Source organism: Terrapene carolina, unplaced genomic scaffold (genome assembly GCF_002925995.2).
Source record: "Terrapene carolina triunguis isolate 2854851 unplaced genomic scaffold, T_m_triunguis-2.0 Scaffold139, whole genome shotgun sequence".
NCBI lineage: Eukaryota > Metazoa > Chordata > Testudines > Emydidae > Terrapene > Terrapene triunguis.
In genome coordinates this window covers 9,637,514-9,661,953 of record NW_020664490.1, presented here as the reverse complement: position 1 = coordinate 9,661,953, position 24,440 = coordinate 9,637,514, and the positions used below count along the sequence as shown (strand labels likewise).

At 40.3% G+C, this 24,440-nt stretch overlaps 1 protein-coding gene across 1 annotated transcript in view; it reads right to left on the bottom strand.

The window, feature by feature from the left end:
* The window catches only part of LOC112121265 (neurobeachin), a 959,539-nt gene that overhangs the window by 649,121 nt on the left and 285,978 nt on the right, over positions 1 to 24,440 (bottom strand). Inside the window, exons 18-21 of the mRNA XM_029911962.1 lie at positions 6,194 to 6,275; positions 5,867 to 5,990; positions 5,271 to 5,463; positions 3,983 to 5,002 (exon numbers count right to left, since the gene is read on the bottom strand). Of these exons, the coding sequence (XP_029767822.1) occupies positions 3,983 to 5,002; positions 5,271 to 5,463; positions 5,867 to 5,990; positions 6,194 to 6,275 (1,419 nt within the window). The remainder of the gene's footprint in view (positions 1 to 3,982; positions 5,003 to 5,270; positions 5,464 to 5,866; positions 5,991 to 6,193; positions 6,276 to 24,440) is intronic.

Here is a 24,440-nt window from a genome sequence, read left to right as displayed (position 1 = left end):
TTAAGATCTACATTTCTGCTGCTACTGCTGCTTGTCTATTTTATATCTCCTCAGAATAATTTTTACAGACTTGATCCTACACCAGTGAAGTCATGGGATTTTTACCATTGATTTAAATGAGACCAGGTACAGCTCCTAAAACCTGGGAGACAACAGTAATTAAAATAAAGTATGTGGGAACAAAAGGAGGAGGAAATTTCACCTAAAAATGGAATTTGGAAATATCAAGAATATTTACACAAGTTGGAGAGATCTTTCAGTCTTGAATTCTGTGGCCATAGTTTTCCTAGTGATTATATAAAATATCTGTACTGTGGTTTAGTCTTTTTCTGCATCACATACTAAACAAGTATTTAGTATTTAGAATAAACACTTTTAATTTTAGTAGTTTTTAGTACCCTCAGTAAGGATAAGGGTGCCATTGTGCTGGGGACTTCTAACTCCAAAGATTAAAGAGATAGTCCCTGGCCTGATGAATTTACAATCTGAACAAAAGGCAACAAGTGAATTTATCAAAGGAGGGGGGAAGGGAGAGACAGGAGAAAACACAAGAGTAACAGTGACAAGATAAGATAGCGTAGCTCTGCCTATTTTATTATCTCTCTATATGTATAGATCCATATATAGATATTGGTTAAAACAGGAAAGAAGAGGAATATATCCCTACATCCTTCTCCCTTTGATATTTTAACCAAAAAAAACCTACACTACACAATAGAAGCAATCTGTTCCCCATTACTCCCCTATTTCTCAGTCCATTTGCTGATTTTCCTGGAATCAGCAGTCTTTGTTTGATGATTTAGACTAAGAATAAAAACCATGTGGCAACTGAAAAAAATCACAGTTTGAACAGCTTTGACACCTTCTTTACTAAAGGTTTTGGGTTTTTTTTTTTCTCTATTATGCAGAGTGACTTAAAATGTGGCAGATCCTATACCTTGCTTGAGGTGCTGCAGTAATTTTGAGGTTTTCACCAATTTGAGAGTTTGCATACAAAAGAACCCATGCTCCCTCTCATGGCACTTGTCAATGCATAAGTCAATGTACTGTACCTACATGCCAAATGCAGGAAGTGGAGGAAGAGGCTCAGTATCTCTGCTCACTGAAGCTTAGCATTACTCTTTTTCAGTCTCCTTGTTAAAGGAACGTTCTTCTCCCTGAACAGTAGGGGTAGATACAGGAAAGCCAGAGTCTGTTACTTTGAGAGGAGTACTGTAGTTTTTGTGGGGTGGGAACTGCCTTCTGGAAGCCCTAAATTCTCAATATCTGAGAGAGACTACTACAGATTCTGGAGTTCTTCATGCAGCAGTGTTCTTCAGAAAGACAAGGTAGCCTTAGATGTCTGATCAGATGATGACCATTGTGCTGCTACAGGTATCAGTATTCCTCTCAAGGTGTTCCTGATGCTATGTTAAGTGGTGCGTGCTGCAAACTACTATACATAATCTTACCAGGCCAGCATCTGTATCAGCTCTACCTGTCATCTCTAGTTTCAAGGGACTTGGTTGACTACTGAATCCATCTGACCACCTCTCTAGAGGAGTAACCTGTGTACATGGTTGTTTGCAGAAAGTTGTTTGTTCATTTTAAAAGTTCTCTCTAAATCAGACTCTCTTTTTGCCAAGTAAGTCTTTACCAAGAATCCTTAAGTGGATGTGGCAATCGCTAGAGTGGCAAGGTGATGTCATCCATTTCCGCACTCTGGAGATTCTCAGCAAAGATCTCAGTGTCTTTCTGTAACACTGAATACAAGAGCCTCCATGATGCCAACAATGTATGCACAATCCTGGAAGTGAAGTCAGGCTTATCCTCCCACTTTAGCAGCTTGAAACAATCTTTATCCTGTACCTGAGGATCAGGTAATTCTGGGACTGTCAGTATTCCTGTAGGGGGAGGGGGAAACAGAATTGAAGTGCTGTCTGTTGAGACACAGCCTCATGGTGGTGGAGTGAGACCAGTGGTGTAAAGCCTGGCCATGGAGGGAGACAGTAGGGCTGGAAGGTGGGCAACAATAAGGCAATCCAAGCTGGAAACTGAGTTCCTGTTTCCCATGCATATGTGAATTGTTGGCCCAAGTTGATGATGTTTGCTATAGTCATGCAGAGGGCACAGGAATGTGCCCCGGTGCACAGCAGGTAAGGTGAGCAGCAGTGGCGAGGAAGAGAGGAGAGGAATAGTGACCAAATGAAGTTGTTCTGGCCTGGAAGCTCCTAGAACTTCAGCAGGGCCAGCCTAGAACCTAGGAGGGGCTCTAAGTCTGGTGGGCTCCTTGGTCCTACTGTGAAATCCGCAGAAGAGGTGGAGAATTTCCAAAACCCTAGGCGCTCCTGACCTACTCAGCAGAGCATTGATTGTGTATCATAGTAAAAGAGATTGATCTGTTTTCTGCCTAGAATTCATAGCCATTAACAGGGCTTGGGAAGAGATATCTTGTCTGCTACCTTGCTCCTTTTTTCCTGAGCATGATCCACTAGATACCTTGAAGGAAAAGAAGGATTTCCAGTGGCTACCTTTGGTAGTCAGGTAAAGCTTTCCCAGCATAGTCCTTTGGGGGTCTGAGAGAGTCAGATATGTTGAAGCCCTTACCAGAGACCCCAGTGCAGAAACACAGACACAGACTAAGGATGTGAATAATTCTCTTTGGGCACAGTCAGGGAAAGCCATATACTGTGGGTGTTCCATTATCAGAAGAGTTTCTCTGTAGTTTAGGAACTTCTTTTCTCTATGCTTCACTGCATCAACCCATAAGAGTACAGATCTCCTCATATGTTGGAGACAGCAAGGACTGGTAATGATTAGGGCTCCGTGTCTGTCATGGAGTTCGTGGAAGTCACAGATTCCATGACTTCCCACGACCTCCATGACTTCTGCAGTGGCAGTGTGGCTGACCTCAGGGTCACCCAAGCAGCTGGCTTCTGAGACCAGGGGACAGCCTCACCAGCCGCAGCTAGAGCAGCCGCGGGGACAGCCAAACCAGCCACTGCTCGGGCGGCCCCAACAGCGGTCCTGAGGTGGCCGGAGCAGCTGTGGTCTGCTGGCCCCGGCAGTGGTCCCTGGGTGGCTGGCCAGAGTAGCTGCAGTCCGCAGCCCCCCAGAAGCTGGTGCTGCAGACAACGAGCAAACCCAGCAGAAGCCCCCCCACGTGACCCCCTCCAACATTTAGTTACAGGTATTTTTAATACAAGTCATGGACAGGTCACAGGCCGTGAATTTTTATTTATTGCCCGTGACCTGTCCATGACTTTTACTAAAAATACCCATTACTAAATTGTAGCTTTAGTAATGAGAAGATAGTAAGGCTCTTATATGCATAGAAAATTACCACCAAAAAAGTTTTGAGTACTGTCTCCAAAGTTGAAACTCTACCCAAACACTGATTGGCACAGAGAAACAAAGAGAATTAAACCATAAGAAACACTGGAATTTATATTTTATTATACTCTGTCTTACCAAGTAAAATACAGCATGGTTGTAGCCATGTTGGTCCCAGGTATTAGAGAGACAAGTTGGCTAAGGTAATCTCTTTTTACTGGACCAACTTCTATTGATGTGAGAGAAGTGGGTCCAATAAAATTATTACCTCACGCACCTTGCTTAAGTAAAATACAAACATTTCTAGCCTTAAAACAGAAAAAAAGAATTTAGATGCATACAATAAACGTTTTTAATTATTAGTCACATTGTCCACAAGAAATAAATCATGTGGGCTAATAATATATTTCTCCAGCAAAATTTTTAAAGTGATATTCCATAATTGCAATGAGTGAGATTTTCTTATGGTAAAATAACATCATTAAACATGGACCAACCATTTTGAAAATAAAAATGTTTGCAAGACATATTTCTGATATGATGCTAAAAAGAATACCTTTAAAAGTTGGCCACAGTGGTGATTAGATATACTTTTGTGATTGGATTAATTATCCTGTAATCAAATACATATATGTCACATACGGATATAATTATAGCACCTCTAACTTACTTGGGTTGTAGTAGTTGTCTGGATCTTCCTTATCTCCTTCCCTGCTTCTTTACCATCATCAGATCTTTCTGTATCTGATATTATACTTCCTGCATCAACATTAGGTAGACTTTTGCTACCAGAAGACTCTGTCTCCAGGGTTGTAGCTGTCATCTCAGCATATTCTAATCCTTTGGATGATGAAGCTAACTCCCTTTCAGAAAGGTTGCTCATTCCATCTGAAGTGGTATGAATCTTGAACTCCTTATCCTCTATTATACTTGAAGTACATGTTATATCTACACTACCAGTCATGTGAGCAAGCAATCCAAGATCATCACTTACACCAAGATGCATTTGAGTCTCTTGTACATTTGGAATAGTAATGTGATTACTGGAAAGTTCAGGGAGAAGTTTCTCTTCTTGGTTGGGTATTTTATCAAAAAGAAATGAGGTATTGTTAGTAGAAGGTTCATCTTTCTCATCAGCCAGTGTTATCAAAGGCCCATTATCCTTCTCTTCGCTTTTCTTAATGATACCAACACTACCATGGACATTGTTTTGGAGTTTCTCAACAGCAGCACAATATACGTTATCTAAAAGGGATTCAACTTCCACGAGGGCACCATTCTCTCCAGTTACCAGAGTCTCTGGTGATAAATCCATATCATCAAGCTTTACTTCTGTGGCTTCTACCTTTTCAGCTTTTATATCAACTAACAGATCATGAACCTCAACATGTACACCCCCTCCTGGTCTATCTGAACTTCCAAGCACATCATCTGACACCTTTGTAGCCATGAGCAAGTCCCTGGTATCTGTGCTGACAGGGTAATCTGTTTCACTTTCTGGGCTTTGGCTTTGTGAAAGGTCTTCTATCTCTCGAATTTCCAGTCCACCTTTTGCTCCTGTTGTCTGAGATGAAAGGCCTGAGATAGTGCTCACATTCCCCTTTTTCCCCTTTTTTATGTTCTCTTCCTCTTGCCTTTGATATTCTTCATACATTTTTGCTAGATACTCCTTGTGAGCTTCATAGGTGACCTTAAATGGAACATGACAGATCATAATTTCAGAGTAAATATATACTTTATCAATTTGGGGGGGGGGGAATCAATAGTATAATTAATGTATAGTTCATTAAACATTTCACAGCAAAGAACTCACACTAATAAAGAAAAATGCTAAACTATCATGCCCTATGCTATCCACAAGATGGCACTAAATCACTTTACATTGTATCTACTGTATTACTGGCCCCTTTGGCTTAGGGAGATATTGGGATCAACAAACTCCAGAAACTAATTCTTACCTTGGAATGTGCTATAGAAAGAGTATCCACCCAGACCCTCCAGCCTCCCCATTCATATTTTATTGCATGATACAAGAGAATACGGAAGATGTTGTACACCATCTCTGTGATTTTCTGTTCTTCAGAGTTCTTAGGGTTAATATATCCCAGAGAAAACATCCAGTCCTGCCACACCGAACACTGAAGTAAACATCTAAAGTAAAATAATTAGGTCAAAATATATCCAAATGAAATTCAACTTTTTTTCATTTTTTAAATTCAGATGAGTAAAACGGGATAAAAAACAATTTAAATAGCCTCTCTCCTATGAGCTTCAATGTAATCTTAATCACTTATTTTTGTTTTAAATTCATGATCTTAAAATGTTGTTAAGTAAAGCATTGTGAACAAAACAAAAATATCTATCACTGATTTAAAATTAACTACCGGATGTTCATACCATTTGTTTTAACCACATATTTATTGCATATTATGTAAAACTGCACATTACAATAGTCAAGACTTTTATCCAAAATTTCTTGTGTGTTAACGACATTGAGTGTGGCAACAGGTGACCTATTTCTGTTATTGGGAGAAATAATATTTGATTTACATACCTTCTGTTTTCACGACTATTACTGAAAAGTTTTATCATATCAGATAAAAACAAACGCCGAACTTCCATCAGCTCTGCACTTGGTGTGGAATTTTTTAACAATGTTGCCACCACTTTAAGAATCACTGTAAAAGAGCAAATATGTTACATAACACATTTTTAAATCCCATCCAAAAACCAGCTGTTGAAATCATAAAAGTATTGAATAAAAGCCAATTTTCTTTGAAGTATTCAACATATTAACTGCTCTTGCAATGTGAAATAACACTTTCTTAAAAAAGCAACCTCTCGCCATTAATTTGAAACAAACATAAAATAATCTCCTTACTTGGATTCTGAATTTTCACTGTAGAATCTGGCTCTGGATGTGGTTTATGAACAACTTGAGTGCATACTTGTTCTGTCAAAATCTAAAACAAACCAATTATTTATTTACCATCTATTAATTTTATAGCATAAACTTCAAATTTCTATTTGATCTTATTGTGCTGTGGTTTATTATGAACAATGGAACAATGTGTGTGTTAGGCCTTGATACAAAAAATGCTTTAGTAAAAAAACAATATTGTTGCAACGATGCAAAGGAAGAAAGATTTTAATGACAAACCAATCCTGAATGCTAGGAATCAAGTTTTCATTATAATATATTAACAAATAAATGTATTCTTGGACAGCTATGAACATTTTAAAACTGTTTTTAAATGTTAAAGCACCCCCTCTCTTCTGGTTCCAATTCACCTTAATATCTAGATTATTTTTATTAGAGTTCAGTATCACCGCAGAACATTTTGCTGTAAAACTGTCAAAAATTCACATATTTCCACTACAGATAGGTGTCTCATATGTGAACATTTTGTAAATGAAATCTTGACTGACTTTTGTGTAATAGTATTATTAGTTTGAATATACAGATCTGTTCAAACCATATGCTGCCAAAAAAAATGTATGGTTTCAGGTACTGATTCAAATTAAAGAAAGCCACAGTTAATAGAAATCTATATACAACTACGCATATGGCTCAATACACAAAGAATCCTGTAGAGAATCTAAAAACTTTCAGCATCAGTATTAAATTAATGATGCTTAGTGAAACTGTGCGATGAACTTTGAATGGCTAACGTACAAATCTCAATTGGAAAAACTGACTTGAGTCTACTGAACCATGATGCTGGTTAAATAAAGCAGTTTTATTATTTAAGTATAAGATTCATTAGGGAATAGTGGTAAGAAATGTAAGAAAATATTTTTACAGTTGGTAATAAGGACAAAAACCAAACCAAAACAAAAACAACCACCCTTGATGAACTTCAAAAGGGCTTTGGTTTATGTTATTCAAGACAAACATTATGTATTTTCTTCATCTAACAAAAGGTCTCTCTGTAACTGTACTGAAGTCAGGGGAAATGTTCTCTACTATATCAAAGCTTGATGATATTGACAATTAAATTGGTTATTTGGAGTATTGGGAATATATTTTACTTTTGTAACGTAAAGAATGTAGCTTCTTGCTCTCTTGTAAGTGTTAGTGATATGTAAACTATTATGTAGTTTTACTATGTACAATTCAAACTATGTTTCACCCACATTTAGTTATACTTCAGAGTCTGTGTTAAGTGACTTCAAAATTCAAATGCTGTAAAGCACTTTGGGGTCCTTCATAAACTTAATATATGGCAAAAGTGAAAAGAAAAGCTGTATATTCAATAGATTTTACAGAGGTACCGAACATGAAATGTTGCTCAAACTTTTGAAAACTTATCTCAGGGCACATCTTTCTAAAAATATCTGTATTGATCACGGAAAAAAAAAAAAGTCAGACCTGCATTACAGCCCCTATGAGGGTATGTGCACAAGTACATGTATAATTAAGATTCAGCATATAATGACAGTTATTGTGTACACAAATGAAAAGTGAACTGTGCAGCTGATCATTTGTATGCAGTTACTTTGAGTATGTAATTGAAGTAACAGCACAAATTAAAGCCCAGTCCAGCAAAGCCATAAACACATGGTTAGCATTAAAAGATGCATTTTTACCAAAAATATTTTATTAAGACTAGTCATAGTGATAGTGATACGGTGCTCAGAGATCAACCCCTCTGTATATCAAAAATGAAATAAAAATAATCTCCCCAACTACGTAGCATCCAGGAACTAAAGAGAAATTAAATACTACTGAGGTTGAATAAATTAACTAATAGTCAACTAAAATTTCTCTGTCAGCTAGAATAATAAAACTACTTGCACGATGTCAAAACTTTTTCAGTAGCTACCCAACTGCCCCCTTTTCTCTCCTGTCAATCAAACTACTGGTCCTGAATCCAGGCTGCATCGTTTGCTAGAATACAGACACTCCCATACAAAGTCATATTAGCCTCAATTTTTGATAGAAAAAACAATTCCAGCTTTGTCAAAGTTGTTTTCACCTAATATTTAAATCATATTAGGGTGGATAGAAATTAGATTTTTTTTTTATTTAAATCAGATTTTTTTGATAAAATGTTGTTGAGGAAAAAAACTATCTAAAGATAGTTTTAATTAAGATACATTATAGCTCAAAGATATCTCATCATGAAATAGGGATTATAAATTCTAATTCTATAGAATGAGACAATATATTCAAGTAACGTTTAAGAAAAGTTTTGTAAATGAGTTCCAATAGTTCATGGATTAGGGACCCAATCTTATGAGGTTCCAGAGGCTTCTGTATAGATTATTTAGGTTAATCTTTCTATCTATCCAATGGGACTCAGTGCTCAGTCTAGAAGATACCATCAGAGATGCTTAGTTTTGCAGTTCTCAAATTGTGGATTTGTGTCTCCAGAGATAACATGCTTGTTAACAGCAAAAATGGTTTTAAATAAAATAAATAAATAAATAATAAATATATAGAGAGGTGAGAAATAACAGACCTCAACCCTATTGTCCCTCCGCAAATTTGTGTGCACAGAGTCGATCCCTTTCCTCTCTCTAAAAGTGCAAAGTTTCAAAAAGTTAAATGAATAAAAGATTGTTGGGGGTGGAATAGATCTGGACAAGGAGAAGAAGTCTGGAGATAAATGTGAGAAGGGAGGGACAGGCAGTAGAAACAAAAGTGAAACTGTTTGAGCAGCATATTCCAAAAGTCTTGAGGTCTTTCCAAGTGTAGCCTTCATTGATTTGAGATCTACCATACAATTCTCTCACTAGAAGGGAAAACCTATAATGGCAGCAGGCCGTAAGAGAGACCCAGTTTGGGAATATTTTAATGAAGTCCCTCTACCTGTGGGTAAGATTGGCATGCGTGCAAAATGCAAACAGTGCAACAAAGAAATACCAGGGCTGGTGCCCGAATAAAACAACATAATGAGAAGTGTTCCTTCTCAGGAGGAAGCTGCATTGAATATGATGAAATTAACATATCTGAACACGCAGGATCTTCAGGTTGGTAAAACTTTTTTATTTCATACTTCTTTCTTAAGGACTGCCTGTCTTCCTTCTGGACTATTCGTGAATTCTCATGTTTGAGCAAAAAATATAGCTGTTACTCTATAGTACTATCATTTTAGATGCAGTTGTGATAAAAAAATAAATAGCTGAAACAGGCAGATCTTCCTTTTGCAACTTCACCTTTAAAGTAGTTCTGAGTGTTAGTGAATGCAATGAGTAGTACTAAATGAGCAGTATGGTAATAATAATTAAATAACTGCATTGACTTTTTTTTTTTTTTTTTTTAAAAGGAGAATCCATCCTCAACATACAGGATTCTGAAGACTATCCTGACAAGATCACCATTATTTTATATAGTTTCAGAGTTATCTGCCAATGATCGTGTTTCAGTCACATCATGTATGTCACATAGCCACCTGTAGCAAAAAGAAAAAAAAAAACCTCCATCATCCAGAAACCACCATATATAAATTTGTGATTACAAAAAGAGGTAATTGATGAAAAAATTGCCCGGTTTGTTTATGTAACAAACTCTCCTTTCCATATGATTGAGAACCCACGCTTCATTAACATTGTTCAGTCATTAAGACCAGGATACAGTCCACCCAACAGAGCAGATATCATATGCAAATTTCTAGATAAAGTGTATGAAAGAAAATTGAGCAGCGTGCAAAAGGTCTAGAGGTGAAATTGTTAAGCAATGTCCACAACGATCCCGTTGTATGCACTTGTGTGACAACAGAAGAAGGGAATGTCCTCCTTACAGAAACAATTGATACATCAGGAAATGCACACACAGCAAAATACTTACAAGTAGCAGCAGTAAAAGCTATAACAAACTGTGAAAAAAAATTCACATGTCTAGTACGCAACTTGGTCACAGACAGTGCTGCAAATGTATCCAAGATGAGGAGAAATTATTTAGAAGAGAGTCCCAAGTTAATAACAAATAACTCAGTTGCAATGCTCATTTGATACACCTCCTAGCCAAAGACTTCAGTGTTCCAGAAATAACAGCTAATGTTGTTGAAATTGCAAAATACTTCTGTAACAACCACTTTGCAGCAGGTGCTCTGAAAAAAGTGGGAGGAACCAAGCTAACTCTCTCACAAGACGTGCAATAGAACTCAGCAGTGGACTGTTTTGAGCACTATATCAAGAACTGGCCTAATCTGATGACAAGTTAGGAACAAAATCATGAAAAAATAGATGGCACTATCACAGCCAAAGTTCTCAGCATTGGGCTTAAGAGAAATGTTGAACACATGCTGAGTACCCTGAAGCCTATTTCTGTATCCTTGAACAAAATGCAGGGAAATAGCTGTTTTATTGCTGACGCTGTTGAAATTTGGAAGGAACTGAGTGAGATCTTAATAAGAGAAATATGCAATGACAGAGTTAAATTACAAGCATTAAAGAAACGAATGGGACAAGCATTATTTCCAGCTCATTTTCTTGCAAATATTCTCAATACTCGGTACCAGGGTCAAACCTTAAATGCTGAAGAAGAGGAGTTGGCTATGACATGGACATCCAGCAATCACCCCTCCATAATGCCAACTATAATAAACTTCAGAGCTAAGGGTGAACTATTCAAGAAATATATGTTTGCTGATGATGTTTTAAAGAAAGTCACACCAGTGAACTGGTGGAAGTCACTTAAGCACTTGGATTCAGAGACTGTTGAAGTGATAATCTCACTTTTAACAGCAGTAGCTTCTTCTGCTGGTGTAGAATGAATATTTTCTTCCTTTGGACTAATTCATTTCAAATTGAGAAATCATTTGGGACCTGAAAAAGCAGGAAAGCTTGTTTTTCTTTTCCAGATTATGAACAACAGGAAAATGAAGGTGAAGATGACTGAGTTAGCTGCAGAAGCCAATATTTTAAGTTTTTCATGTTGACCTGGCTGACACAGTCAATTTAATTTTTGTTTTTTAAAAACATGTATTTCATTTAACTATTTTAGTTAAAAACAATTTTAATAAAAACAAACCAGATTTTAAAAAGCTTGAATGCTTAACTAAATTCAAAAAATCATATGCTTCTTTTGTTAAATTATTATATGTTTGCTATTGAAAAAAAAAATCCAGAATACATAACGTCGTTGTTTCAGTTAAAAATAAACAATTTAAATGTCTGTCCTGTGATGATTAGCCTGTTGAATTGGAGATAGTTCACCTCCCAATGACTTCATAAATATCTGCTTCAATTACCTTTGGTAAATGAAATAACCAAACAATCATTCATTTTCTGATATAGCTGTAAAACTAATCTGAAAAGTTTTCAAAATAAATCACTGTTTAAAAATGTATAGTGTGTCCCTTCTAAAAATGAAATCTACATCTATCTCTGAGTTGTGAAGAATATGTATTAAGGTTATAACAACCAACAAGAATGCACTTTTATGTAGAAATCCATGATTAAGGAGAGTCTTCCTGACTAGTAATTTAAATCAAATCCACCCTGAATAATATCCATAAACTATCCTAGGTGTTTCTTAAAAGTGGGCTCTATCCTAGATCAGGAGAAAGGCATAATCACATGCCTTAGGATACATCTACACTGGAGTTGGGATCATGCTTCCCAGCGTGTGAGACAATACTAAAAATAGTATTGTAGACAGAGGTAGCATGGGTAGCAGCTTGAGTTAGTCACCTAAGTACAAACGCACCTGGACCCCCTAGGTATCTATATAGATGGCCCCAAGCCACTGCACATGCTACCCCGGCTACACTACTGTTTTTAGCAGGCTAGCTCAAGCAGAGCCCACACTTAAAAAAACCCCACCTAGGATAGTTTAAGGACATGATTAAATATTAGGTGAGAACTTTTGATGTAAGACACAGCTGGAAGAGTTTTGCAACAGAAATTGGTGCAGTGTAGTGCAGATGCACTTTGGAAAGAAACTTCATGAACTTCTACTAAGCAGCCACAAGTGCTACAGAAGCATATTCATAAGTAAAGTGGAGCAGATCACCTCAAGCTATGTCTATGCTAAGAATTAAAGGCATGATTTCTACACATATTTGTGCTAGCCCTCATCTGAACTAGTACAATAAAGACAGTAGCGTAGCCTCATAGCACAGGCAGCAGGGCATGAGTTAACTGCCTAGCCTACAAACCCGCCTGAGCCCCATGAGTAAGTACTTGGGAGAGTTAGGCCATGCCACCCCTGCTGCTGCCCATACTACCATGGGTACATTACTACGTTTAGCATGGTAGTTCAGATGAGAGCTAGTGTGTAAGTATGTGTACTTGAGCTGGGAATCACACCCCTAGCTCATACTGTAGATGTTGCCTAAAATATCCTATGTTCCCTTCAAATGACAGTACCTCAATCACTAATATTAACAAATCAGGGCTCCTACTCTCCTCACAACCACTCACTCCCACCCTTCAGTTCCTCAGTGGGTTGACTTAGCCACTTAATGAAGAAAAATAACTTAAAAAGGCACCCTAAAGATACTCATACTTAGTTAAACCTCCAAAATAAGAGATTTAAAATCTGCCTCACATGTTAATGCAGGGCCAAATTAAGAGAAAAAGCAGTCACTATTCACCCTTTCATAACTATTATTCTTCTAGATGTGTTGCATGCGTCCATCACATCATAGGTATATGTTCAATTTTCCCTAGTGTTAGTTGGAGTGGCGGCTCCGCCCATCTCAGGCTCCTCCTGCTTAGATAGGAGGGTATAAAGGGTAGAGCCACCGCACCCCTCCTTTAGTTCCCTCCCACCAAAAGCCCAATTGGAAGGATGGTGGGTTGTGTAATGGACTTATGCAATGTCTCTCAAAGAACAACAGTTATGAAAGGATGAACAACTGCTTTTTCTTGAGTGCTTGCATGTGTCTATTATACTGTGGGTGACTCCGAAGGTGTTATTAAAGGCAGTGGGGCTCAGAGTCTCATTGCAAGAGGGACTATAGGACTGCTTTCTCAGTAAGTGCATACAGTCTAGTAAACATACAGACAGATGATCATGTTGCTGCTCTGCCGATGTTCACGATAGGGACATGTCCCATGAATGTTGCAGAGGCTGAATGTGTTGTCTAGTTGAGTGCGTTGGCAGCTTCTCAGGATGTGCTGTGCTTTTGGCAGTGTAACACAGTGATGCAGTTGGTAATCCATTTTGAAAGTCACTGTGCTGTAATTGATTGACCTCTAACTCATTCCGCATAAGAAACAAAGATCTGGGAAGATACCTGGAAAGTCTTTGTCCTGATCAGGTAAAACGCTAAAGGTCAACACACATCCAAAATGTGCAGGTTTTGTTCATCCTTGTAAGCATGCGTTTTGGGAAAAAAACCAGCAAGTATATAGATTGATTTAGGTGGAAATCCGATACCATCTTTGACAGAAACTTAGGGTGAGGCCTAAGTTGGACCTTGTCTTCATAGAAAATGGTGTTTGGAGGATCAATTTCAAGGGCATTCAGTTCACCTACTCTCCTAGCCCAGGTGATGGCTACCAAGAAGGCCACCTTTGCTGCGAGGTGCAGAAATGAACAAGATGCTAAAGGCTTAAATGGAGGGCCCACAAGAGCAGACAAAACTAAATTCAAGTCCCAAGGTGGCACCGTATCGCGAAAAGGTGGAAACAGTCCATCTAGACCTTTGATGAACCTGGTCACAATAAGGTTGGTAAAAACAGTTCTACCATTAATTCCAGTATGAAGCGCTGAGACTGCAGTCAGAGGCACCTTAATGGAGATGAGTGTGTTACACATGACTCCTAAAAATGCAAAACATACTCAAAACTTGATTAAAAATTTCTGTACTAAAAGACACATTATGGGTAGGGGCCCAGGCAGAGAAGCACTTCCATTTACACTAAGGTAAGTAGTTCTAGTGGAAGGTTTCCTACTATTAAGGATGCGTACAGTGTTGTAGCCATGTTGATCCGAGGATATTGGAGAGAAAAAGTGGGGTGAAGTAATATCTTTTATTAGATCAACTTCTGTTGGTGAGAGAGAAGCTTTTGTGCTACACAGAGCTTTTCTGTCTTGAAAGCTCGTCTCTCTCACCAACAGAAGTTGGTCTAATAAAAGATATTACCTCACCCATCGTATGTCTCTACTATTAAAGATGATGTTCTGGACTGCCACTGAACTGTGTTCCTCCTCTGTATTTAACCACTGATGAACCAAACCATGAGGTACAACACCTGAGGATTCAGGTGCAGTACGTGTCTGTGATTCTCAATTATCAGGTCTCTGATTAGTGGTAAGAGCAAGAGTTCCCAAGTGGACAGCTTGAGTAGGTTGGAATAACATAGTTGCCGCAGCCAGGCAGGAGCTATGAAGATCATTTTACCTCGATTTTGGTTCAGCTTGAAAATGACCTTGGGGATTAGAGGTACTGGTGGGTATGCATACAGCAGGTCCTTGTCCCAGAAAATAGTGAAGCTGGAACAGCAGTGTTGAGAGACCATTTGTGGTCTAAGCTGAAGGATCTGCTCAAGTGATCTGCCAGGCCATCTCAAACACCCAGCAACTAAGATGCCCTGGGAACGACCAAGCTCCATATGCACAAGTTTCAGAATTTGTTCCATACTGTCTTGACCTAGTGTCCTAATTTGTTCATGCAGAACACTGCTATGATGTTACTGGTGAGCACATGTGCAGTCTTGCACTGAATGTGAGGCAGGAACTGCTCTCAAACAGTTTTTGTGTGCTGTAGTAAGATGAGGCCCTGCAACATAAACCCTTGTATCAGAGGCCTGGTATGAGGTCTAAGGCCTGAACTAAAGTAATGGTCAAGACAAGACTGTTAACATAAAGCAAAGTTCAACTGTGAGCCAGAGGCAGGCCCTTCTCACAGAAGCTGGCAAGAAGTTGTAAAAATGCACGTACCTAAAAGATACTGGACACTAGAGATATAAACATGTGCCAGGATGGTAACAAGAACACTCCGATACTTGCACATTCCACACATAACAAGGAACAGGCTGACCCATCCTAAAGATGGGCAAAAGGGTAATATGATGGATAGAGTTGTTGGTTCGAACCAACATGTACCAGGAGAGAGGCAGCACCCTAACACATAGAGGGATGGTACCTCAATATGTCAGGTGTGATGTGTAACTTGTTTGTACCGGTGTATAAGAATGTACCCTTGAGTGGATGTCTTTGTCTGGCCTAGTGGTAAGTCCCACCACTGACTGAGCCGGTCCATTGTCAGGGAGCACATATGTACTAGCAGAACTGTAGACATCTGATATGGGGAGCTAGAGACTGTGTTTCGTTTGGCAATAAACCTGGTCGGGTGCCTTCATACCTTATTGGAGTCTGTGGTCATTGGGGGTTCTCTCGGGGTCTGCTGTGTCAGCTATCTGCAGAGCCGGGGCAGCACAAAGAGGGAACACACATGCAGCCGACTTATCATTGAACAGAGCAGAGCACCACACTGGTGACGTCTGACAAGACGTGCAACTTAAGAACATGTATGTGTAAATGGGCCTCATGGACAGGCTGAGCCTGAAGATTGTCCATGTTCACTCCCCACCCACCCCATGGCTGAAGTATGTGTTACCAAAGTAATAGAAGGGGAAGTAGAAAGAAGGTGATTCCCCCCCGCACACATGTTGTCTTGGCTCATCCACCAATTCAGAGATCCCAGCATTCTGTCCGGGATATATACTAGCTTGTCAAGTTGGTAAATATGAAGATGACAGACTGACTTCAGCCAAGATTGCACTGCTCTGAGGTGCAACCTGGCATAAGGGATCACATGCAGTTGTGAGATCTAGAAGCCTAAGGCAATTCCTCTCTGTGGCTCATGACTGATCCTTGAGTGACACACACAGAGTACGAAGTGATTTTGGCACACCAGCAAAATGCTTGGACTACTATTAATAATTATTGACAAAGCAGCCAAGTCAGTAAGCCTTTAGTGGGCCTGTACAGTAGCCTTAGCAAGAAGCCAGGAGGAGAGGGAGTTGAGGGGGGAGCTGGCCCTGTGTCCTTCCTGATAAGATCTCTGTTAAAATTGCTGAGTTATGTATTTTAGAAAAACAGAAAGGTTATCTATATCTGCCCTTTGAGATAGGTTTCTCAGGGTCCTCAAAATATGCAGGCTCTGCAAAAACCCATCTGTCTAATTAATGGCTTTAGGACACCTCTTCCTTAAACTTAGAAATGGTTTGCTTAAGAGTTTTTTTTTTTATTGACATGTTATTGTTACACTAACCCAAAGAAATAAGGAGCAAAAGTATGGGGTAGGTGGACTCTTCAGTTACACTTCATAGACATAGCTTAGGGTCCCCAACAGCAGCTGCAAGACTGGCCAATCGGACGGCTGTCATTGTACCACTCAAAGACCACTCCAGACTTCAGTAATTATTGATTTTTGGGGTGTTTTAGTAACCTGTTGTGGATGTGTGTAAGTGCTTGAGACTAAAATAAAGTGCAGCTTTAAGTGAAAGCACTCTGGTATTGTACTGATTGTGCTAGCCACCTACTGGTCGGACAGCCATGTCTCCATTGATTTATTTCCTGCCACCACCTCACCAAGAGTAATAGTTACCAAGATCTTTGGGTTTTAAAAGTCATGGTAACAAGAGATCCTATATAGCGTGGAACCTGGCAAGAGACAGAAAAGCCCTGGCAGAGGTCTAAACTAGGACCATTCCAATTAACTCTTTTATTTGTAGAGGTGATAACATTGATGTCTCTTTGTTTACACTCAGGGCCAGGTTGCTGAACAGTTAGATAGTCTGACAGACAGTGGACTTTATTTGGTGCCCAGAACAACCCCAAACCAACCAAGCATCCAGGCAAGAGTACACATGAACATCTGCCTGGCAGGGGTAGGCTGCAATTACTGCCATGCACTTGGTGAAAAGCCTCAGTGACAATAACAAACCTAAGGGCAGAACTGTGAATGTTAATGATCCTCTCATTCCACGCACCTTAGGAATCTCCTGTGAACAGGGTGGTTTGCCACATCTAAAGTAGGCATCCTATAAATCTAATTCAGCTTAACAGTATCCTGAATCAAGGGGAAGAATAACAGGAGCAAGGGGCACCATATGGAACTTTAGATTTTTTTATGTATCTGTTTAGACTCCAAAGGTCTAGGATTAGTCAGACTCTTCTGGCTTTGGTTATTAGAAAGTATGGGGGTGGGGGGAGGGAAATCCCTGCCTTGAAGAAGAGGCGGCACTTCTTCAGCTCCCAAAGAACCTAGGGTCTGCACTTCTTGAATTAGCACAGACTCTTGAGAATGGTCCCCGAAAAGGGACCGGAAAGTGGCATGGGAGTAGAGGAGAGAAAGAGTTGTAGAGTATATCCCAATTCCACCATGCTTTGTACCCACTTGTTTGAGGTGACAGCAAGCAGGGAATGTGATAAGCTTCTTCCTGAAGGGAGGAGAAGGGCCAGAAAGATCTGGCAAGTTAAGCCTGCTGTCCTCAACGTAGGAATCAAACAGGGGCCTTTGAGGCTTGTGGCTGCTGGATGATGTGACTGAGGATATGGGAGCTGGAGGCTTCCTGCTCCAAGAGTTTTGCTTGCATGTAGAATGGTCAGGCTGTCTATAGGACTAGAATTGCTGTCTTCACGGATATTGAGGATGATATTTTGTCCTCTTTGTATCCTGGATGTACAGACTTAACAACTTCAAGACTGCTCTAGAGTCCTATAGTGTGCATAATGCCTCATCCATTTTGGATGAGAATAAGGTACAGTCCTTTAAAGGGAGGTTCTCAATCATCTGTTGTACTTCTGATGACTGCAACCAGGAAGAATGGTGCACAGTTACTGCTGTCACCATAGGCTTGGCCACAGAACCTGCTGCATCTAAAGAAGCCTGTAGAGATGATCAAGAGACCAGATTTTCCTTAGCAAGAGACTGGAACAGTTCCCAAGAGCCTTCTGGCAATTTATTTGCAAACTGAGACATTGCCTCACAATTAAAATAGTCATAACGGGCCAATGGAGCTTGATGATTGACAGTAAGAGGAAAATTCATTGTGGAATAAATCTCCCCCCAAGAGATCTTGGTTTTTTTGCATATTTTTCTATGGGGATACCCTTGTCCCTGGCCTTGATGATATCTGTAATTTACTGCAGCTAATAGTGAGCCTGGAACAGCATGTAAGTAAAACTGCTCAAAACCTTGGGATAGAAGCTGGTGTTTACAATCCATTCTTTTATCCACCAGTGGAACAGATGAAAGGGTTTGCCACAGGATCTTAACAGGCCACATGATGGCCTTACTTATAGGTAGGGCTACCTTTACAACAAACTATTCTGGTATTCTCCTTCACCATCTCTACTTGTATTCTTCTGAGGAGCTCTTGGTAGACTTTAAATTCTCTGGTACCACTGAGAACACTTCCAGTTCCAGACCCTCATCCTAAAGACAAGGCAGTGTGACACTGGGAGGAGTCTTCAGAGCCTGGAACTGTGAGCATGAAAGGCTTCGTAACTATTGGAATCATGCAAAGATATGGAGTCATTACCAGAGGTCTAAAAACAGACACAGAGGAGACAGATGAATATATTAACGGGCCTAAGGTTGATGGGCCCACAGCAGACTATACTAGAGCCTACAAGTGTGGTACCTGTGACTGTGCTAGAATAGCTTCTTCACCCTGAATCAATGGTGATGGCAGTACCAAATGGCATAATAGATCTCTCACTGCCGTACAGGACTCCACAATTGTTGACACCAGTATAGGAGGTTGTCCCACTGTGATCAGTGATGGCTGATGTATTGTCATAGCCGAAGAAGTAGCTGGTCTTGATGGTCCCTGGGGGGAGGGTACTGGAGTCAATGCGTCAGGTCTATGGGTGTCAGCGTGAGCCGGTACCAGGGAGCATCAAGCCAAAGAGCACACTTTACCCTTGGTACCAGATTGACCTTCTGTAGGAAGTCCCATACCATGAACCTCAAAGAACCGGATGACAACTTTTTCTTGTGTTTTTGAGACTTGGATTGTTCTGTGTCTTAGGTCTTGAAAGAGCAATACTGGCAATGGGGATCTCCCAAGACTTCTCTCTGTTGGCAATGCCAAGGGAGCACACCCGGAAGGAGCTGTGAATGAGCTCCCTCACCATGACCAAGAGGGTTTGGATGCCAGACAAAGAGCCACTTCCATAACAATATATGGAATACATGGAAAGTTGAGGTGCTCCTCTCAGCATTTTCATTCTGCTTTTTAAGCCCCAGCAGATTGAGCACCTGTCTCTTAGATGGTCTTCAATGCAGCATGTTAGGCAGCCCAAATGAGGGTCACTGGTAGACATTGGCTTTCAACAACCAGAATCAGGCTTGAAACCCGGAGACTTTGTTATAGGCTCAACCAGTACCAGGCAAGGCCCAGAGGCCCACCTGATTAGAAAAATGAAGAAAAGAAAAATTTAAACAAATTAAAAAGTAGAAAGAAAAAAAAAGTCCAATGTATGAAGAACAGTGCCATTAGACAAAAAGTAAGCTGAAGTACCCATAACTTTGTTCTGAATGCTCCAGTTACTGACCACAAACAGTAAGAAGCAACTGAAGGAGGAGTGGGGCAGCTTTGCCCTTTATGTCTTTCTCCCTGAACACAAGGAAGCAGGGATGGATGAAGCCACCCCTATAGGTACTGCTAGGGACGACTCTCCAGCATTGGTACATGAGACGTGCCCACACAGCGTAACGGACACATGCAATCACTCAAAGAAGAAAATAAAGCTTATATAGCAGTATTTACATATCCTCTGTGTTTTGAGAATTCATAACATATTTGGGCAGATATCACTCTTAAAACAATCAGTTCACTAATGATCCAAATTCTATTTCAAAACACGGCAAGCCCATTTGTTAACCGGTAATCAAGCTTGTATCAGTTATAAATATTTAATATCTTTGTTTACATAGAATCCTTTTATCATCACCAATCATTTAGAAAACACCACAAATGTGTGTGACACTTTACAAGAGATAGCAGAACAAATTCCCTGTCTCAAAGGCTTACAATACAATCAGTCTTAGGGCAAATATCTTTTACATATTATGTAGCCTTTCATCTCAGTTCTGATTACGTGCAATTATGGTACCTCAAAGTATCGGAAACTTTCATTCCATTATTTTAGATCAGCCTCTCCTGCAACTTTGAACTTTTATCAAAGAAATGTAGGCACTGCTATATGGAAAGCAAGAGTCTTCACTGGGTCATTTAGCATCACTTACTTTCAGGAGCTTATAATTATGACAAAAATTTGTGTGTTCAGGATCAAAGGTCAATATCATATTTGTAGATCATAAGAATGATTCAAGTCAACTACCATGTTTCATGAACTGACACATTTAGACACTCCATATCTAAGGTCCCTTATTCTTCTGGTGCATGCTTGTAACTCTGAACAGAAAGTTAGTATTATTAAAACACAGATCTAACTGAGCATGAGACACACAACAGTTCAATTATCCCAACTCAACTGTCTCAACCTAAGCAAATTGTTTTGCCTTTTTTCTAATTGGAGATTGATATAGCTAATCCCATCAAACTTTAAAACTTACATTGCAATGGTACAGAAACATACCATGGGGTTTTTTGTGCCAACCTGGAAAACTTTTCTGAAAGCTTGTCACAAAAAGATGAAACAGCAATTTGGTAAGTCTTTCTGGCTTCATAAAAGGAGTGTGTGTTTAAGGCCATAACTAGCAATTCAAAGACAAGTAAATTCAAGAGGTTTCTTTCTGGTCAAATCCAAAAAACTACTGCAGAATATTTCTCTCACTCCCTAGAAAAAGAGCTTGCATATTATTACTCCATATTATTTCTCATTTTACAGTGGGAAAACTGAGACAATGAGATTTGCCTGAGGCCACACTGTGAATCACTGGCAAAACCAGGATTAGAACTCAGGAAAGGGAAGTAATGTTAATGTAACTAGAGGTTATTGAGATAAGTGGTCCCTTTCTGAATTTCACTGTGGGCACACTTGTGCTCCATGTACCTGAGACTGGAGAATATTTGCTAGTAGTGTCCATTGATCTGTGCTCCTGACCTCCTCATGCTCTTTACGAAAGGCATAAGGGATGAGGCAGACTGACCGCCTCTCCAGTTCCTTCCCTACTATGAAGCCAGTCATGAACTGATGCAGAGGAGGAGGAGGGTGGGTAGTGGAATACAAATAGGGACCACACATCTAAAAGAACTCATTACAATAAGGTAAGTAACTTCTTACCTTTCTTCTTTGAGTTGTGGTTCCTATGTGTATTCTCCTGTGGGTGACTGACAAGTAGTACTTAGAAAGGAGGTGAATGTGAGGATGCTTGTGGTATAGCTGCTTGCAGGATTAATATCCCAAAGGATGCATCAGTGGCAGAGTCCTGGATTAAGGTGTAATGTCTTGTAAATGTGGATGGAACTCCATGTAGCTGCTCTGCAAATATCAAGAAAGGGTACCTCTTGAAGTGATGCTATTGAGGTTGCCTGAGCCCTTATAGAGTGAGCTCTTACCCATGTGAGGGAGGAAGCTGTGTCAACTGAAAGGAGGATACAGCTAGAGATCCTGTGAGAAGACATGGCTTGTGCTCATACTTGTTCTGCTACGGCAATGAACAGTCTAGGTGACTTCCTAATCTGTTTTGTTCTCTGCAGGTAGAGTGCCAATGCTCATCACAGCTGGAGAGAATGAAGTCCGCACTCCTCACTAGAGGCATGGGGCTTTGGGAAAAAAACACAGGTAAGTGAATTGAGTGGTTTATATGAAATTCTGAAACTATTTTAGGACTGGATTTTGGGTGTAGTAATAGCAAGACCTTATCCTTATGGAATATTGTGTTTGGTGGATCCACCATTAAGGTCCCTAATACTCCTACTCTTCTGGCTGAGGTGATGGCAACAAGGAAGGCAACCCTCACTGATAGGCAAGACATGGAACACATAGCTAGCAGTTTTATGGGAGGTTTAGCAAGTGCTCAAAGCACTAAAGTAAGATTCCCCTAGGGGGATTGGTTTCTTCACAGCTGGAAAGTTTCTGACCAGATTTCAACAACCTGACTTATCAGGTGCTAAATATCAAGGAACCATCCATTGGCAGGTGACACACACTAATTACTGCTAGATGAACTTGCAGGGAGCTAAGGGAAAAGCCCATAAGCTTGAGGATAAAAATATAATCGAAAATTGTGGGAATATCAGGTGCCTCTGGAGACATATAGTTTTGCTGGGCCCAGACAGATGAAGGTTTCAACTTGGCTAGATTATATTTTCCAGTGGAGTCTTTTCTGTTACTAGTGAGAATAATTTTCCCAGCTTCAGAACAGGAATGTTCTAGGCTCAATGCCCATCCAAATACCATGCCATGAGATTAAAGCATTGGGGTTGTAATGTCTGACCCTGCCATTTATCTGGATCAAGAAATCTGAAAAGATCTGAATGTTGATAAGTGGATGGGAATGATATTTGTCGGAGGTTTGGAAAGCATAATTGTCTGGGCCATCTGGGGGCAATGAGGATGACTTGAGCCCTGTCTAGTTGAATTTTCCATGGAACCAGAGATAATAGTTCAATGGGAGGCATAACTGAAGTGATTTGTCCAAGGTAGAAGAGGACTGTTGCTCACTGGAGCAGTTTACTTTACATTTCCTGTTTCTCACTGAGTGAAGATGGTGTTTATTACTGAATCATGTAATTCCCACTTGTGATAGGTGGCAAAATGCCTGCTGAGGCTGTCCACCAGCACATTTTAGGTGTCTGGGAGGTACACTGCAGATAGGGTTATGTGGTTCTGTATACACCAGGTCCATAAGTTGACCACTTCTAAAAAGAGCAGGATGGAGTATGTCTCTCCCTGCTTATTTACATAGAAAATGGTAGTTATGTTGTCCGACATTATCAGGATGTGCTGGGATTGCGTGAATGGTAGGAATGTTTTGTTGTAGGGCTCTCAGTTTCAGAAGACTGATGTGCATTCTGGCTGCCCGAGTGATCCTAGTGATTGTCTATGTGAGCTCCCCTATCCTACCAGGGAGAGGTTTGTAATTATCATTGTTGGGTGTGAGAGATAGAAATGGAATTCCCATGCACACATGTCCAGCATCTCTCCACCATTCCCTCACTTAGAAGGAATTGTCCCTATGGTATTCATGCTGTGTGCGCTTGGTGTACATACCGTTTGGAGCCAGCTTACAGGCAATGAAGGCTGAGTCTGGCATATGGCTCTGGAGAATAAGGTACATTACACATTAAAGTTTGTGTGTAAGCAGGTCTATCACAGTGCCCATGGAGTGAAATCTGTCTGTGGGGAGTGAAATCTGTGGAGAGGTAGGCCCTCACTTTGACTGAATCCAGTGTCGATCCTATAAAGTCTATGGCCTGTGTCGGAGTCAAGATAGACTATTCCATGCTTACACAGATTACCAGGGATGCTAGAAGGTGCATCAGTGATGAAGTTGACATTAAAACTTCCAGGTGAGACTGGCTGGTTAGAAGCCAGTTGTCTAAGTATGGGAAGACGGTGGAGCAGCCTTGTCTGAGCTGAGCTGCTATTATGAAGAACGCTTTTGTGAAGACTCTGGGAGCTGTAGTGAGCCCGAATGGAAGCACCCTGTATTGATAGTTGTGTGGGCCCCACCACAAAGCTGAGGAACCATCTGTCAGAGGGATGAATATTCACATGAAAGCATGCCTGTTTCATATTAAGATCCATGAACCATGTGACTTTTTGTAGGGATGGTATTATTGATGCTAATGTACCAATGTGAAATTTCAGTTTTTGAATAAAAACTATCAGTTGACACAGCTTGAGAACGGGTCACCAGCCTTCTTTCTTCTTGGGAATGAAGAAATACTTTGAATAGAACCTTTTTCCTCAATATTGAGGGAGTATCTGCTTGTAACAGGGTTCACGTCCCCCCCTCTTCCTGGGGCCCACTTGCTGCCCCCAATAAAGCTCAGAGAGGCTTCAGGGTTGCGAACCACCTGTGTCTTTATTTATATAAGGTTCTCCCACCACCGGTGTATCTATATACAAGCCTTGCAGGATTAGTCATCTCCTTTACAGGCAGAGGTAGCCTTCAGCTAGGAGGCCTCCAGTTCCCTCCCTGACTGACTTCTCCCTGGCTGCCCCCCCCCCCCAGCCTTTATAGCTCTTGGCTTGTCAAGCCAGCAGGTATTGCCAATCCTCAGGCCAGAATCAGGCCTTT